Source organism: Falco naumanni, chromosome 15, assembly GCF_017639655.2.
Source record: "Falco naumanni isolate bFalNau1 chromosome 15, bFalNau1.pat, whole genome shotgun sequence".
In the NCBI taxonomy this organism is placed as follows: Eukaryota; Metazoa; Chordata; class Aves; order Falconiformes; family Falconidae; genus Falco; species Falco naumanni.
The window spans coordinates 10,382,955-10,398,561 of record NC_054068.1 but is presented as its reverse complement, the minus strand read 5'-3'; the positions used below and the strand labels follow the sequence as shown (position 1 = coordinate 10,398,561).

Genomic DNA, 15,607 nt, shown 5'->3' with positions numbered 1-15,607 from the left:
GTATCTTCATTTTTGTCTTTATCTCTGCAAAGCAAGAAGTTGTATAATAAGAACTGGAATAACTATTTAATAACATTGCAATTTTGTTTAATGCTGTAAGTACCAGATAACATCTGTCTTGGTAAGCTTGAACAGAGATGAAAATTATCTCTATAATTACATACTGGCAGGTGAAAAGATGGTAGGAGTTTGAGACCCACGGTTTGCTTTTGTTTCCTTATTATTTGGTAAGACAATTTGGGTCTTACTGGGCTTGTGAAATCAACATGTGGGTGGAAATGGCAATGAACAATGGAAGCCTCTCTTTCCTTGGGAAAGTCCCCCTTTTAGAGGAGGACCAGGCCACAGTGGTACATCATACAGTTTATCCCCGGGTACATTTAATTTTGATAACCAGCTGTTGCTGAGTCAGTGCCCTCAAAATAGATAGTTTTCCCTGTGAATAACACAGTGCCAGAAACCGTTGGTTTTTACAGTTACTTTCTAAAGCATTCTCCAGTCATGGCTAGAAAAACAGATGTTTTGGGGGTGGCTGGATGACAATGGTCTTTTCAAAGTCTTTGTGCTGTGTGGCTGGAACATCGTCATGGGTTTCATACCCAGGCAATAAGTTCAGATTTGTGTCTTCAGTTTTCTTACCCAGGGAATAAGCTTAGATTTGTATCTTCATTTTTTTAAGCATAACTTCTTACACCACTTCAAAAGATGCACTTTGGGGAAAAATAAAATAAATTTAAAAAGTCTATTTGTAGTAAGTGGAGGAGTAGGAACAGGAAGCGAGCCTGGCTCGCATGTGAAAGAACAGAGTCAAGTAGAACAAATTTGTCCTTGAATTCTAATTTAAGAGTGGTGATGGGATATTTTTTAATGGTGAAAGTTGGCATGTTCAGTGTAGTTTTGTTGTATTTCTTTTTTTCTTTAACTCAAAACTGTAAGTTGCACAACAAACTTGTATACGGGTTTTCTTTCCATCCCTTTTGTCTGTGATGGTAATTCACCTCACTGTTTTCATGTTCCTTTAGGATATTTGTGCTGAACTGCCATTCCCTGATTCTTCCACACCCTTTCTTTCTCCCTGACTTCACCTATTCATTTAGTTACCATGACAGTCTGTTATTTCCTACATATGTATATTGCACTGTACATACACTACAGAGATGTATCACATTTAAAGAAAAATGGTAAAAGATGCTATGAGTGACATGGTGAACAGCTAGTCCCTAATGAATCTAGCATTTTGTTTCTTTCGTTATTTTCATGTTCCAATTCCTAAATTTTTTTCTCAAGTCAGATCAGATAGTCTTGTATTGACATAGTTATTCTTGCGCTATTAACTGCCGTTCAGAATTCTTATTTATGTTCCATTGATATATTAATGACCCTGCTTTTATGTAAGGCATTGCAGCATAGTCTTGTGAACACTGTGACACATACAGTGTATATATGTAACTAAATTGCATGTTGCCTGTCATTTTTCTGTGCTTGGAGCAAAGCAAGAGTTTCCCCTGAACGTAGGTGCCCTTGGGGTATTGCTGTGCATATGTTCTAAAATGTCTGCTTGAAACGTCAATTTTATGCAATAAATATGTAAATACCTGTGTATTCTCACAGTATGAGCAGCTGTTGTTTGTAGAAATAGCATAGAACATGCAGTTTTCTATAATGAAGGCCTAAACATTCATGACGTGTTTTTTTTTTACAAGTTCTTTATCTGGGCAGTGCATGGACCACTGTTGTGATGTGAAAGATACTGAGGGGTTCCTGGTGTGCTGAAGTTGGATATTCAGGTTACTTCAGCTGAAGCAGAACAGCTTTACTCAGTGTTCATGCTGATAGTACTTTTCTAATAACCCTAGCAGAAATTGAGGTAGCACATCCAGAATCTGCACTGGTGCTTTCTATGTATGTGCTATTTGACTTCAGTTCACAGACTGATGTGCACACATGGCTGTGTTTCCTGTGTAATAATCCTTGCCTTCTTTTGTATCAGTGACAAACTGCATAGAAAGTGGGGAAAGAGTGCTGTAGTTCTTGTTTTAACCCTCTTCTGTTATTGCTTATAATACAAGCAAGCAAAGAATCATTGTTTAGTAATGCTAATGAATTTATTTTTTAGGATCTGGTCAACACTGGACTCAGCACTTTCTTCTTTTTCATTGCCTCTGTAGTACTTGCTGCTTTAAACCATAAAACTGGAGCAGAAATTGCTGCTGTGGTAAGAATTTGAACTTTTTATATATGGCTTTTCTATTGAAACTAAAAATAACTTTTTCTTTGTGTTCATTGAATACTCCTGTTGCCTTTGCCATTGCAATTTACTTCTAATTCTACAGCTGGCTGTAAGCTAATTCTGATATTAAAAGTATTGATGTCCTTTGAGTTGTTTGTCTTAAAGCTTGAGGCAAGAACAAACAGAAAAACGACTTGCAGAGAACCCTTTTAACAGTTGAACGTGCCTTGCCTCTTTATAGCTAGCTCAGACGGTACTGCTCTGTATTGCAAGCCTACGGAAAAGATAGAGCCAAAAATTCACAAGAAATTGGAACTGCTTACACATAATTTGCTGAATTCTTCTTGCTCACTATAGATCACTTTTTTTTTGTTCTGTGGAGTATAGTAGTACTTCAAGATTTAAAATCTAGAACAGTAAGTTCAAGCAAATTAATTTTGTGCTTGAGTTGGCAACCTTTTTTTCTCTTTCAAACCTGGGTATTGAAAAGCACACAACAGTTCTGCAGAAGTATATAGGAAGAACTGCAGATCAGCTCCTTCTCCAGGCTGATGGTCTGGACTGGTCGTCTGCTCTCTTGTCATTTGTTCACTGTTATGTGCGCCCTGAGGAATGAACTGTTGGATGAAGAGCTGTATTCTTCTTTACAAGAGGTTCTTCCATTGACGTTGCATTGCAGGATTTAATTGTCATGTTTGTAGACAGAGAACTTTGTTTTCTGGGATCGTTGCTCTTACTTGCTTTTGCAGATTCTCTAGTTCATTGAAGAAGAAAAACATCAATTTTACAGGCCAGAATGACTTGTCAGTGCAAATAAAGTAGAAAACTAAGCTTCTGAGGAATTTGTTGTGAAACTACTATTGTTCTTGTTTTCAAAAATTGTCTTTGACAATTCTTTCTACTTTTTGTAGATATTTGGTTTCTTGGCAATGGCAGTGTATGCTGTGAACACGTATTTAGCTATTAAAAAGTGGCGAATGAACAGCAGACAGCAAAATAGTCGGCAGACCAGTGATTACATACGTGCTCGGACAGAATCCAGAGAAGTAGATCATCGCCCTGAGATTCAGCGTCTGGATGCGTGAAAGCGACATTCCAATGGGACTGCAAAGGGAAAAGAAGTAGTGCTTGACTCCCTCATGGAATAAAGGGTTTTTTCATTATTTAAGGAAGAAAAGATCAGATGGTGGCAAAGAATGCCCAGCCCTGCATATGTGCAGAGATACATTGAGTCAGAAGCTGTTGTCATGAAGGCAGTAAATGTTGGTCATTCAAAAGCAAGATCAGTTTAAGATGCTTGCATATATATATACATATATTATATAGGTTATATAATATGTATATATGTTTTTGAAGTATGTTACTGTTTTGGATTAACTGCACGGTACTTTCCATCCCTCTCCATCCATATGTGTGTTCCTGCCACTGTTTCTTCGTCTGTTGTAAACACTAAGACCCAGCACTACATTAATTGGTTAATACAGGAAAGAAATCCACCCAAAGTAAATATAATACGTGTGAGAAGGAAGTGAGACACAAATAGCAATAACTTTAGCCATGTATTACATCCAACGAACTCTGTATCCAACCTGCTCTAGGTGAACCTTCTTTAGCAGGGTGTGGGGCTAGGTGATCGCCAGGGGTCCCTTCTAACCCCCACCGTGCCGTGATCCTGTGATCTACATGCAGCCTTGGCAGTGCCGCTCAGTTCTCATCTGCAAGATCTCCTGCAGTTTCACTGTTGGTGCACTTACATAAATGAAATGGACAACCATTTCACATTTTTTGTTTGGTGGATTGGTTACTCTGTGGGTTACTTGGAAGTTGGCCAGATCTGAACTTGTGCGGAATGGTGGCCATAGTGCATCAAGTGCAAGTACCAGGTTTTCTGCTAATGTTGGGATACGTTCTGGTTTTTTTCATTTCAAAATGGGAAATAAATACACATGGGAGGCAGGGTGGAGAAAAGGGGGTTGAGTGGCACAATAGAGAAAGAAGGGGTTGTCATCCAGTATACTTGCATTCAAGTCATGGCTTTCTTTTTTTCCAGGTTCAGCCTTTCTAAGAAGCATAGGGTAAGCAAGAACTAGCAAAAAATTATGATACACTTTGTAAAGTGTTTCTAGGGTTGCAATATCACTATTAATGCAAGATAAATACTTTCCTTTTTTAGATGACTGGTTGTTTTTTCTAAAACTAAAACTGTTGGTAGTAGCTAAAACTGGTTGGGGTTTTTGTTTGTTTTAAAATTCTTTTAACTGGGTGTTTCTGCAATTTTTTCCCCTAATATTTCTTGGAAAAATGAGTTTAGATAATTGGAGGATAATATAGGTGTATTGATTTTTTTAGAAATAGTTTTACCTAACTCAGATTTTCTTATTTCATTGAATCTAGTGGTGAGAAGGCTATTTTCACCACTCAAAACTCAAATTCTGTAGTAATCACTTAGACAATATCATAATATTATTAGGAAGATTTCTCTTGATGTTTTTCCGGTCGTCTTATTAGTATTTTTATGTAATCCATTATTTGGCATATGCATGTCTGTGTGTTACATGAAAATGTGTGTGGGAGGTCTCTTGAGCTGAATTCCTTTCTGGTGTAAGTCGATAGAATCTTTGAAATCAGTGGACCTGTATGTCATGTATGCCTGAATTTCTCACATTTGACTTGAACACTTTTTGCATGGTGTTCTTGCGTAGCTGTACTCCGAAGTGGATGAGTGCAGTTAAGTGGAGTCTTAAGAACAAACAGCAATATGTTGCAGATGGGTCATTTTTAAACATGAAAAACTGGTTATACCACACAGAAGATCAATAGAAGTGCCTGGGCTTTTTTAGTACCAGGAGAAACTGGGATAGTGACAGCTGTGAGCCTAATGCTGCAATGTTCTAATCAAGCAACAGAGAATTTTTTTGATGTGTGGAAAAAAAGAAGTGACAAAATGGATGTCTTTTTTAATTTTCAGTTTACTAATATCTGCAGTGCATTTCATCTTAGTGGCTAAGGTGGAGATTAAAATTCGGAAGGAGTTAGTAATGAGGTTAAAGAAAACTTGCATTTTCTTAATGAGTAATGGTTTACCAGTTGCTACAGTGACATTTCATTGTGCTTCATTGAATGTTAATGCCAAGGGAACACCTGTTAAAAAAACCAAAAAGATCAAACCATGTAAGCCAGCCTCTAGTGTTGGGTTTAGAACATTTTACTGAAGTGGTGTCTCACCAAGATTACTCTGTGTTTCATGAAAAGTAAAGGACAGTTCCATGCTCAGTGTGGTATGAAATAATTTTGTTTGTTATTGACAGTGCAGTTGTTACAGCCCTGCTGTTTTTCAGCAGTGCCTAGTATTGGCATAGTTTGTAAGGAGAGTTTGTAGATACTGTCAATTATTAAAAGAACCTTTTAAAAAATAGCCAAGCATACCTAAACTGTCATTAAAGCAGTTTGTATAAAGATTGTAAAAACCTTAAACCATCAAAACCAAACAACAAAAAACCCTCAAAATCAAAACACAAAAAAGAAACCCCCCAAAACCAACCCCCACCCCCAAATATAGAATATTGTCCTCCAGAAGAGCCATGCTTTTGGAGTGGAATCCTCTGAAATCAAGAAACAGAAGTTAGGCGATGCATAGCAAAGCTTTCTTTTCGTTAGGAGTGTATCCTGTGTGCTGGTTAACGACAAGGGCTGCGGTGGTGTGTACCTATGTAAGAGGATGCACCATTCCTCGCCTGTGCTCCCTGTGCTGATTCTGTTCAGAGCTGTGGGAGGTCTCGTGCATCTGTAAGTTTATGAATTTGCTATCTTTCAAATCCTTATACCTTCCCTCTCCTAAAAAAAAAAAAAAAAAAGGATAACTTCACTGAGCATTTTCTGGAGATCATGAAAAGCTTCTGTCACCTTTTAGCTGGAATGGCACATGTAGAGCGATGCAGTTATACTTCCAGTACAGTGTAATACTTGTTGCTTAGCATGTTGATAATCATGTTGCTTAGCAAACCTGAATGACCTTGTGCAGTTTTACATGTGAAGTGAGTTTTCTTGAGCTGAGAACAGTATGCCGTTATTTATTACTTACATCATGACATAAGCTTAGCACAACTTTCAGGGTGTAATTCAGAGAGAATATTAATTTAAATACTATGTGATACACTTTGTAAAACAAAACCATGTAAATTTGTAATTTCCTTATTTTGGGGACCAAAGATTATTTTAGTATTGTACAGTATATACTTTCTAAAAGTCTAAGTTAAGCATTTATTACTCTGCACAGATGTTATTTACTATTTGGATTATAAAGAAGGAAAATAAAGTAGCTGTGAGACAACTAAATTTGAAACATTAAGATTGCATGACATACAGGGTTGATTCCCCCACCCCCTCAGACTTAATTTTACATGGTTATATTAAAGAGGTGGTAATATTTTAAGACTGTTATGCAGACTACAGTCATTATAAAACAAACAAACAACAAACTCCAAAGGAAGAAGATAGAGTAGAAAGTTTAAATTCTTTTTCAAACGTGCTTAGAAAAGTGACATTAATTGCTTCTCCCGGCCAGTTAATCTTGCTTGTAATTGCTAAGCATATAGTGATAACTTCTCTTAGTCCTTGAGTGCTGTCTAGCTCTATAAGGGGACTCAAACCCCACTATAACTAAAACTAAATCAAATCTAAACACTGATTTAGATTAAATTAAATTAGAACCTTGGAGGAATGAGGTGCTTGAATCTGTAATGGTTCCGATTAGTCCTCTTGTCAAACTAAGCCCTGGGATGCGCAGTGTCTGTGTGTTTCTGCATGTAGAAACGATGGTAAATTTTGCAACTTATGCACAGACATCAGAAGATTAAATGTAAGATATGATTGGAGCAACAGCATAATATTGTTGTGTAGTGTTATATGAAGATTCTCCTCTTAATGCTATGTATGTTCAGTATTGTCAGCCTTAGTTCAAGTTTGTCATACATTCCTGTAATGGTGTGCAAACTGCCTACAAATAGGAGTTTCTGAAACCATAATTAAGAACTGATTTGACACGTTGATTGCTTCTTACTCTCCACTTGATCCTTTCATTTTGTACATTCATGCCTCATCTATCTTAGGTTTTAATATTTGATTTTTTTTAAGCCTTCTTTATTGATCTCTATAGTTTCTGCTCCAGTGTAGGGAAGGTAAGAATACGGCCCTTTGCTTAACTATGATACTCTTCCCTTTGTTATAGCTTTTGATGTTTGGGCTAGATGTGCCAGGGGAAACATTATTTCTGCTCGGACTTTGGAAACTGGCTGGTATACAGCATGTGTGTCTGTAAGCTTTCCAGTAGGAGCCGCATGCGCAGAGGTCGAGAGGGTTAGAGATCCATCTGCCTCTGCCTTTTCTGAGACAAGGTACTGACTTTATAGAGACTTGATGCCTATATTCCAGTCTGTGTTACTCATGATGAGCTTTGTATTCAGAAGCATTGCATCAGCAGCGAGCTTTGCCTTGGAAGCAGCTTCTTATTTTTTGCTTAAAGATGTCTCTTACATGTCAATTCAATAATATCAGGAATGTGGGGTGCTTCTTCGTAGGTTTTGTGATCTACGTTTCACTGTGCATCTCCTGATACCATCTCCAATGGTTTTATCTGTTTCTATTTCATTGTTGATTCTAGAAGGACGAGGGGAGAACTGGGGAAAGTTTCCAGTCTTCCCTAAGATAATCTTACTTTACTCCCTGCCCCCCTCATGAATTACTGTGCACAGTATGATGGTTGCCCCTTCCCGATGCGGCAGGCTGCACGGTTCTGAAAATGCTGTGAAACACAGCAGCAGAATTTTATGTGCTACAAGATGCATGTGAACTGTTAAGACTGAATTGACCACTAGTTTTCCATGAATTTTAAGGTCCCTAAACAAATCCGGTATTTGGCACCTTTGTGCTGTTCTGGGGATGTTGCGGGCACAGCAGATGCTTGTGTTAATACGTGTTTCATTAATGCAGCTCCCCCCCCCCCCCCCTTAATTCTTGTTCTGTGTCTGTTACTTCCTTGTCCCATGACAACTTTGTCAACATTCCTACTTGTTCTCTTTCATAAGGACCCCCCCCCCCCCCAACTCAAAATTAGAAATAAGTTTTCAGGGCATAATTTAAAAAAACAAACAACCCCTCCCCAACTTAACAGCCATTCAAATAGTGTAGCAAATAATATCCTCTCTCCTGCTCAGATAAGATACTCAATAGCTTGGTACGTGAAAATTGGAGCATAAAGAACAGGTCTTGCACTGAAAGTTCTGGAGCCAAATATCTTCAGCGTTATTTAGGATAAATAAAAAGGCACAATCCTATCATGAATTTGAGATGTGATAAAGGGTGAGAAGGAGAGAGAAACCCACACTTTATGCTTAATAATCCAGTGCTTTCAAAATACGTGAACGTTAATAATGCCCAACCACAGAAGGAAAGATGGCTTCTGGACTTTATAGAGAAGGGAAGAGAGACACCTTGAATCGGAACTAATTTCTCTGTTCCAAACTCTGGGGCTGTGCTAGCTCTGTAGTACAGCTGGGGGGCTTCTGTGCTGATGTTGTTAATGATGTATCTTAAAAGCTGAGGTGTGGTAGCTGGCGCAGAGACCTGCGGGACGTAGGTCCTTGCGTCACAAGGGGCTCCGCATCTAGAAGAAAGGATAGTTTCAGACTAACTTTTGCTCAGCCTCTCCGAAATGAGCTGTCATGTGGCATTTCTGAAAATTGGGTACTTGGGTCTTGTTTATAGCATAAAATAATGGATTGTTTGGAGGGCCAACAAAGCTCAAAAAGACTGTGCAGATAGGTATGTCGCGTGTATGAATTTTCATGGCAACAAAAGTAAGAATTTAAAAATGATGCTGAAATGGGTACAAACCCCAGCAGAATGTTTAAAAATAGGTTGTAGAAATATTATGCCATATTCCTCTCTTTATTTTAACAGAGGGAGTAAGTGAAAAATGAATTTCTACAGATACTCAGGAAAACTCTGAATGCCCCTGAAGAGTTTTTCCTGGTATATTGTTTTCCTTTGTTAGCCACTTGGCCACCTGGATAGATCTGTTTGACAGAGTCAGAGTGGTGCTGTCCAACCTGAAAGGGTTCCTTTGTTGTTTTGGTCTTATTTTTGCATTGTCTTTTTAAAATCTGTCTATAATTTAACCATTTGTATTCTAAAAATAATCTTTAAAAAATCTGCTTACACTGTGATTTATGATAACCTTTAATTTAGTGTATACAACACAATCTAATTTTCTTTTGGGATATGCAGCTTTCAAAAGTGTCTTATATGCCCAGAAATGTAAGTTGTCTATTTATCATGAGAATGTGATTAAAGTTACCTATCCAGAATCCCAGTGCAACTTCCAGATGCGCTGGATGGATGAGTTAGTGAAATTGCCTTTTAATCTCTATGGGTTAATAAATATTTTTTTATAACTAGCCGCAGATATTCCTTTTTAAATTATACTTGGCAAACAGAAGATATTTAATTTTATATACAATATACATAGTTACCTTGATTGACATATTTATAACATAGAGCTTTGTGTTTACTATGAAGGTTTTATCTGTATACCATGGACTTCATGGGTAAAATTTTAAGAAGCCAGTTAGCATATATGGAAGGATATGAAACGTATCTCCATGAATTCAGGATGAGGACATAGGAACATTTTAAAAAGCAATAGCCAGATTGTATTAACAGAGTATCTGGGGTTTTCCTTATTTTTTGATTGGGGCTGGTCCCTACAGCTATTTTAATAACATCTGGATGTGAGTAGCAGAACGAAATAGACCATCTGCCTCTTCTGACTGTCACAGACTATTGTCTAGAATATGAGAAATTTCAGGGTATTGTATTTGTTTTGCTTTGGACAAATGTCTCAATAGACATATTTAATTAAAACCTTCATGTGTTTGAAAGAAAATACCCTCTCTTAAGTAGGCTGATTTACCACTTTTGGTAACCTTTTAATCCCAAAAGTACTATTGTCTAAATGTTTTCAGTAATGTTACATTTATCCTGATGTCTCCAGGTTAAAGTAGTTCTGGCTAGCACCCTTTTATTACAACAATTGCTACCTTCATTTTTCTACTGTTTATACTTCAATCTTGAATGTTTACCGGTTTCTACTTGTTGGATATTGTGGAGGGAGAGTGTATCTTAGCACTACAGTTTATCCAGCTTTAACTCATACATCACAGTTCTGGAGTAAGAAGATATTTTGATTTATATATTGTGGCCAATCTAGTGCATTTTAAAATGATTTCTATACTTAAGACACAACATTTATGACATAATATAACGAATGACTTAGCTAATCATTATATCTGTCTAGGCTTACTCTCTTCTGTGTTAGTGTCATTTTGAAACTATTTGTATATGTTGAAGTTTGTAAGGGTTCAGGAACCCACAATAAAATAGTAAAGTATGTATTTATTTCTCATTGTAATGTTCAATTTTGATTTGAAAGTTGACGCTTTGTATGTCTTTTCACGGAATTGTAAACAAATACCGAAAAACTGCTTCACCTAGGGTGCCTTCCATGTATGGTATAAACACTTGTCAGTCACAAAAATAGAGATGTAAATTTATTAAACCAGTAAACACTATTTTTGTAATGTGAGTCGCTAATGCATCTCTGGCTTCATCGTGCTTTGTTTCCACTAATAGCAGATTTATGGCTACTGTAGTCATTGACTGCCCTTTGTGCACTAAGCAGTAGATCTGATCGCATGGTGAATCAAAAGATTGTGTCGCTTTTGCTCTGCCTTCAGCCGCTACCTGAAAGATGGAGAGAAAGCACGTTGCTGGTGTGAGCCAAAGGTACACCAAATTTCTTTACTTCAGACTTGAGCAAAGAGATGTTCAATGTGGGGTATCTGTATCCTTGGTGCTGATTTGGGGTCCTCGAGAAAAACATAATGGGTGTATGCTAAACATTCTGTTTCTAGCTCATCATTTATGATTTATAGCGTCCAAGGAAGGAGTAACCAGGCCTGACGGAAGGACTTTATCCCTTGGGGATATAGCTCCTATACCGACAGATTTGTAATTGTGAACAGCTCAGAAGCATTAGTTGAAGTAGTGGGTGAGAATTCCATCTCTGGCTGAGCAAAGGGGATGCAATTTTCCTTTTATCAAATGAACACAAGTCTGCTGTGTAATATCCTTGGTATTTTGCTTTTGATATGAGAAATATTGTAATGTTTTGCCAAGGAAAGTACAAGCGTACTCTTTGTGCAAATGCAGAACCTGATTCTGTTGTCCTTACTCAGGCAAAATTCCCCATTGACTTAGGGGACTGCAGATCAGCTACCCATTCATCACCACATCTCGATGAAGGATTTGAAGAATATCACTAATTAGCAAATGTCCGTACAGAGACAATTTACAGTCCTGAAGCAATTTCACGTTATTTTTGTAAATGTTCTTGAAGTTCTCAAACTGCATAGGAGGCCAGATGATAAAACAGATGCTTTCCGTAGTGGTACCTACCAGCTGTGATCGCTGTGTTCTCAGGATCAACAGCTGTAACTTACTTGCGTAACTGTAGCATGTTCCAGCTCTGTATGAGAAACTTGTGCTGGTAATGCTTGACCAACTTCAAAGGCAAGGTAACTACAAAAAAACGTAACCCACGACTTTCTTACACCAGTAACTGTTTTTCAGTATGTACTGTGCTTCTGTTCTGTTGGTGTTTATGCTAAACAAAAACCACAAGCTAAAGAATTGTAACGTTTTGCAATACAGAAAGCAGTCTTGTTTTTAAAAATCCATACTGTTATAGCATAATTTAAATGGTGTATTTATCAATTTTAAATGTCATTTTGCTTTTCCAGTCTTCTGTATATGGGCACAATACTTTTTGTAATTTTTTTTAAATTTACTTAGCTTTCTGTCTCTTTTTTCTTTCTGATATTTGAAGATTTGAGCTCTATGGATTTTCACGGTACTCTTCTGATCATGTCTTCGTAGTGGTAAAAGTCTGTATTTTTTTATGTAGGGAAAATGGTAGTTTTCTAACACTTACCTTGATCAATATAGTACGGAATCATTTGTGAAGGACTTCCTGTTTAATAAACGGACATATTAAAGTACTGAAACATTGTCTTCATCTGTAAAGGCGCCATATAAACTCGTTATACTGAATGTCGTGGTTGATAAGTTGATAATTCAGTAAGTTCAGTTGCTAAATGCACTCTCTGTGCAAGAGAACGGCGTGGGGTTGAACATCAAACCAGCCAACCCTGTCTGAGTGGTTTTTATGTTTTTTGTGACTCTGACAAGACAGACTTCATAGATGCAGGAGTTAATGAAAACCCATGCGTAAGCAGTCCTTGATGAGAGGTTATATGTAGCAGAAAGCACATGGGACTGCTTTCTTGCTGAAATAGTTGTGGTGGACTTGCTGTTGTGGAAGTTTCTCCATGTGGTGTGCTGTAATGGGCTGAAACGCTGTATCTTTTGGTGTGCAGCATCACGTTCTGGTCTGAAAAGGAATTTTGGGGCTGAAATCCCAGAGTGGGTGGGTAACGCTGTGCCAGTCATGGGCTGTACGTTTTAAGGCCTACCTTAATGCAGTCAGGATGTTTGGTATCCACATGCTTCTGGTGCAAGGTGAAAGCGCTGGGTTAATGAGGGTAAGAACTGTGGAAATGCATGGATGGTTGAATGAATGTTGTTCAAAGATTTGGAAATATGAGTGATGCTCTTAAAACACTGTTTAGGGATAATATGCATGTGGGGAGGTGGACAGAGGTGGTGGTATGACTGAGCTTCTTTACAGAAGGATTCACTAAGGAGTGTCACGTGCTTGTACAACTTACCTGCTACAAGGTGGGCCAGCTCGGTTTGCCTGTGTGGGGCTGTCGGTGGTAGATTCTCATCCATTACGGTATTGCATCGGTTGGACCGCCTCGGAGATCAGGCCTTAATGTAACAGATGCTGTTTAAGAAAACAGAGTTGAAGTGCTGGGATTAATGCCATATTGCCGCTGCTGTTATAGATGGTGTTGCTTGGTCAGGAGAAGCTTTGTTAGCAGTAGAATTAAAAAAAAAAAGTTTATTTTCTCTAACTTCTAAATACTGAATCTTCCGTTAGTCTCCTGGGAAAGACTGTAACTGATTTCTTAGTTAATGGATCAGGCTAACAAAATGTGATGGGCAGTATCCAAAACACATGAAACAAACACAAGTATTACCTGGCCAAAATTTAACAATGGAATTGCTCTTTCCTTTTTCAAGGGAATAGATTGGAAAATTTAGTTATTTTTTTAAATATACTTAAATTTTCTGAGTTTTTACCTTCTGGGCTAGAAGATGTTTTGTTTTACAAAACATCCAGAGCAGAAATCTGAGTTGCTTTGTGGATTCTTTGTTGCAGGCCTGTTTAGAAATAAAACAAGAGATGGTGTCTCCATCCTGACTTCTAAACCAATACTCCATGCAAAATGGTGACTCAAGCATCCTGTAAGAAGATTCAAATTTTCTGTGCCTATATAAACTTCTGCTTCCTTGATGTATTCTTTCTCTCTCCATGTTAAAAAAAAAAAAAAAAAATATTAAAAAAAGGATGGCTAGGTGGAGCTGCTTCTTGTGTTTTTACATATGCATGGTGATATGTATCTTGCATTTGCTCTTCAGGGGCAGTTTGTATCCTGGTCTTTGGAACGAAGCCATTTAACCACTTAATTGTTTTTCATCTCTGAAAATGTCATCAGGTTGGTTACAAGCTGCCTGCTATGAGGTTTAGCTCAGCCTAGTAGCAGATGTATGTTTTCTCAGTTATTTATGCATTTTAGAAGTGTAGGTGTCAGAAACATACACTTAAGTGTTTGGTCACAAGTACGTGTTCACTTAATGATACAGGCTGCTGGTCTCCTAGCAGGGCAAGATGCAGCTATAAAATTCAGGCTTAGAAATTTCCACAATGATCACTTACCAGAAGCGTAATGAATTAAAAACATTTGCTTGCTATGCAGAGCATTAAATTGTCGTCTTCTTTCCAACACACCAGGCTAGGGGAAGCATTCTCAAACACCACATAGGCTTAGATATACTGCTTTTCACTTAGTATCTTGGAAGTTACTTAGTCAGTTAGAACTTTTAAGACTTAGAGAACTTTGACCAGTATCAGGTGAAAAGCAGAATTAAGTGGAGTAATGGACGGTGTGTTAAAATGACAGTTGAGCCTCTTATTTCAGTCAGACTCTAAAAAGGCTTCTTGGAAAGGTCTTTTTAATACCTTAATACCACCTGTCTAAAATTACTGCACAAGACTGAACAAATACTCCGCAGATACATATAAAAGCTGTTCAATAGGAGGCGAGGGACCTTCAGACAGTGCGAGAGGTGTATGAAGCTGTTCATCTGTGATGCCAGCTGATTGCTCTTCCTTCCCGTCGGTGGCTTTGGTGCACAGGGTTCAGATGGCAAGGCTTCTTGGGGTGTTTACACATCCTTCTGTTACACACTTGGTATTGGAAACTCATCGCTTCCCCAGGTTTGCCTGCTGCTGGGTGCTGTTCAGCAGGCACAGGAATTCCAAAGGGCGATAGTTGTGCTGTGGTTGTAACCAAGACGTGTGTTAACCTGCGTGGGGTCTGGAAACGGCTCGTGTTTGGAACAAGAATGCATTATAAACCGAAAAGAGATGGTTGATTTTGACCCTGCTGAATAGGAACTTCAGTAAGGCATCCATGCCACAAGTGTAGCTTGTGTTGTGAGTCCTGGACTGCAGGGAAACCAGTGCTCCTGCTGTTTTGGTCTTACCAGTTGGAGAAAAATAAGTTTGCAAGCATAAAAGCCAAAAAATCAAGCAAACTCTGAGCTTAGTGTAATATTGCTGGTAGGAGATGAACAAAAGACTGAGTCAGCCCCTCCCCAAATCAGAATTGGCTTTTACAGTAGTTATTTTTAATTTAATTCTCTTCTCTGAAATTATATCGATAAAATACAGAAGTGTATTTTGCTTCAGTTGTGGGAACTGATCTTTTTATAAAGGCTGGAATCTTGCACACAAGTACTTCACCCTGGGACCAAGCTGCTTAGAAAGAAGTGCAATCAAATGCCCGAATGCTAGTAGCGAAATTCTGTGGACAGGCAATTCACTGCATCCCTGCTAAAGCAGTCCTGAAGCAACTAATGAGCAATTTTGTTTGCCTTTTCCATTTTACTTTAGGAGTGAGTGTTCCAATATGAAAAAAATGACTAGAAAACCTTAGCAGATTTTAGGTTGTAACATGTCTGTGAAGGGTGAACCAAAAGAGGATTGTTGTTTACAATGTTCTTACTTGCCAAGTAAGAGCACTGAATCTCCAATGTCTACTAAATATGCAAAAACTAATTCTTGGTTAAATT

General features: G+C 38.0%; 1 protein-coding gene across 2 annotated transcripts in view; it reads left to right on the top strand.

The window, feature by feature from the left end:
- The window catches only part of CMTM4 (CKLF like MARVEL transmembrane domain containing 4), a 41,352-nt gene extending 29,007 nt beyond the window's left edge, over positions 1 to 12,345 (top strand). The window contains exons 3-4 of one of the 2 annotated variants that reach the window (XM_040615055.1): positions 2,117 to 2,215; positions 3,142 to 12,345. In XM_040615055.1, the coding sequence (XP_040470989.1) occupies positions 2,117 to 2,215; positions 3,142 to 3,315 (273 nt within the window). In that variant the 3' untranslated portion in view covers positions 3,316 to 12,345. Of the gene's footprint in view, positions 1 to 2,116; positions 2,216 to 2,720 lie in introns of both variants that reach the window. The other variant, XM_040615056.1, reaches the window with a different exon arrangement.
- The last annotated feature ends 3,262 nt before the right edge of the window (positions 12,346 to 15,607 follow it).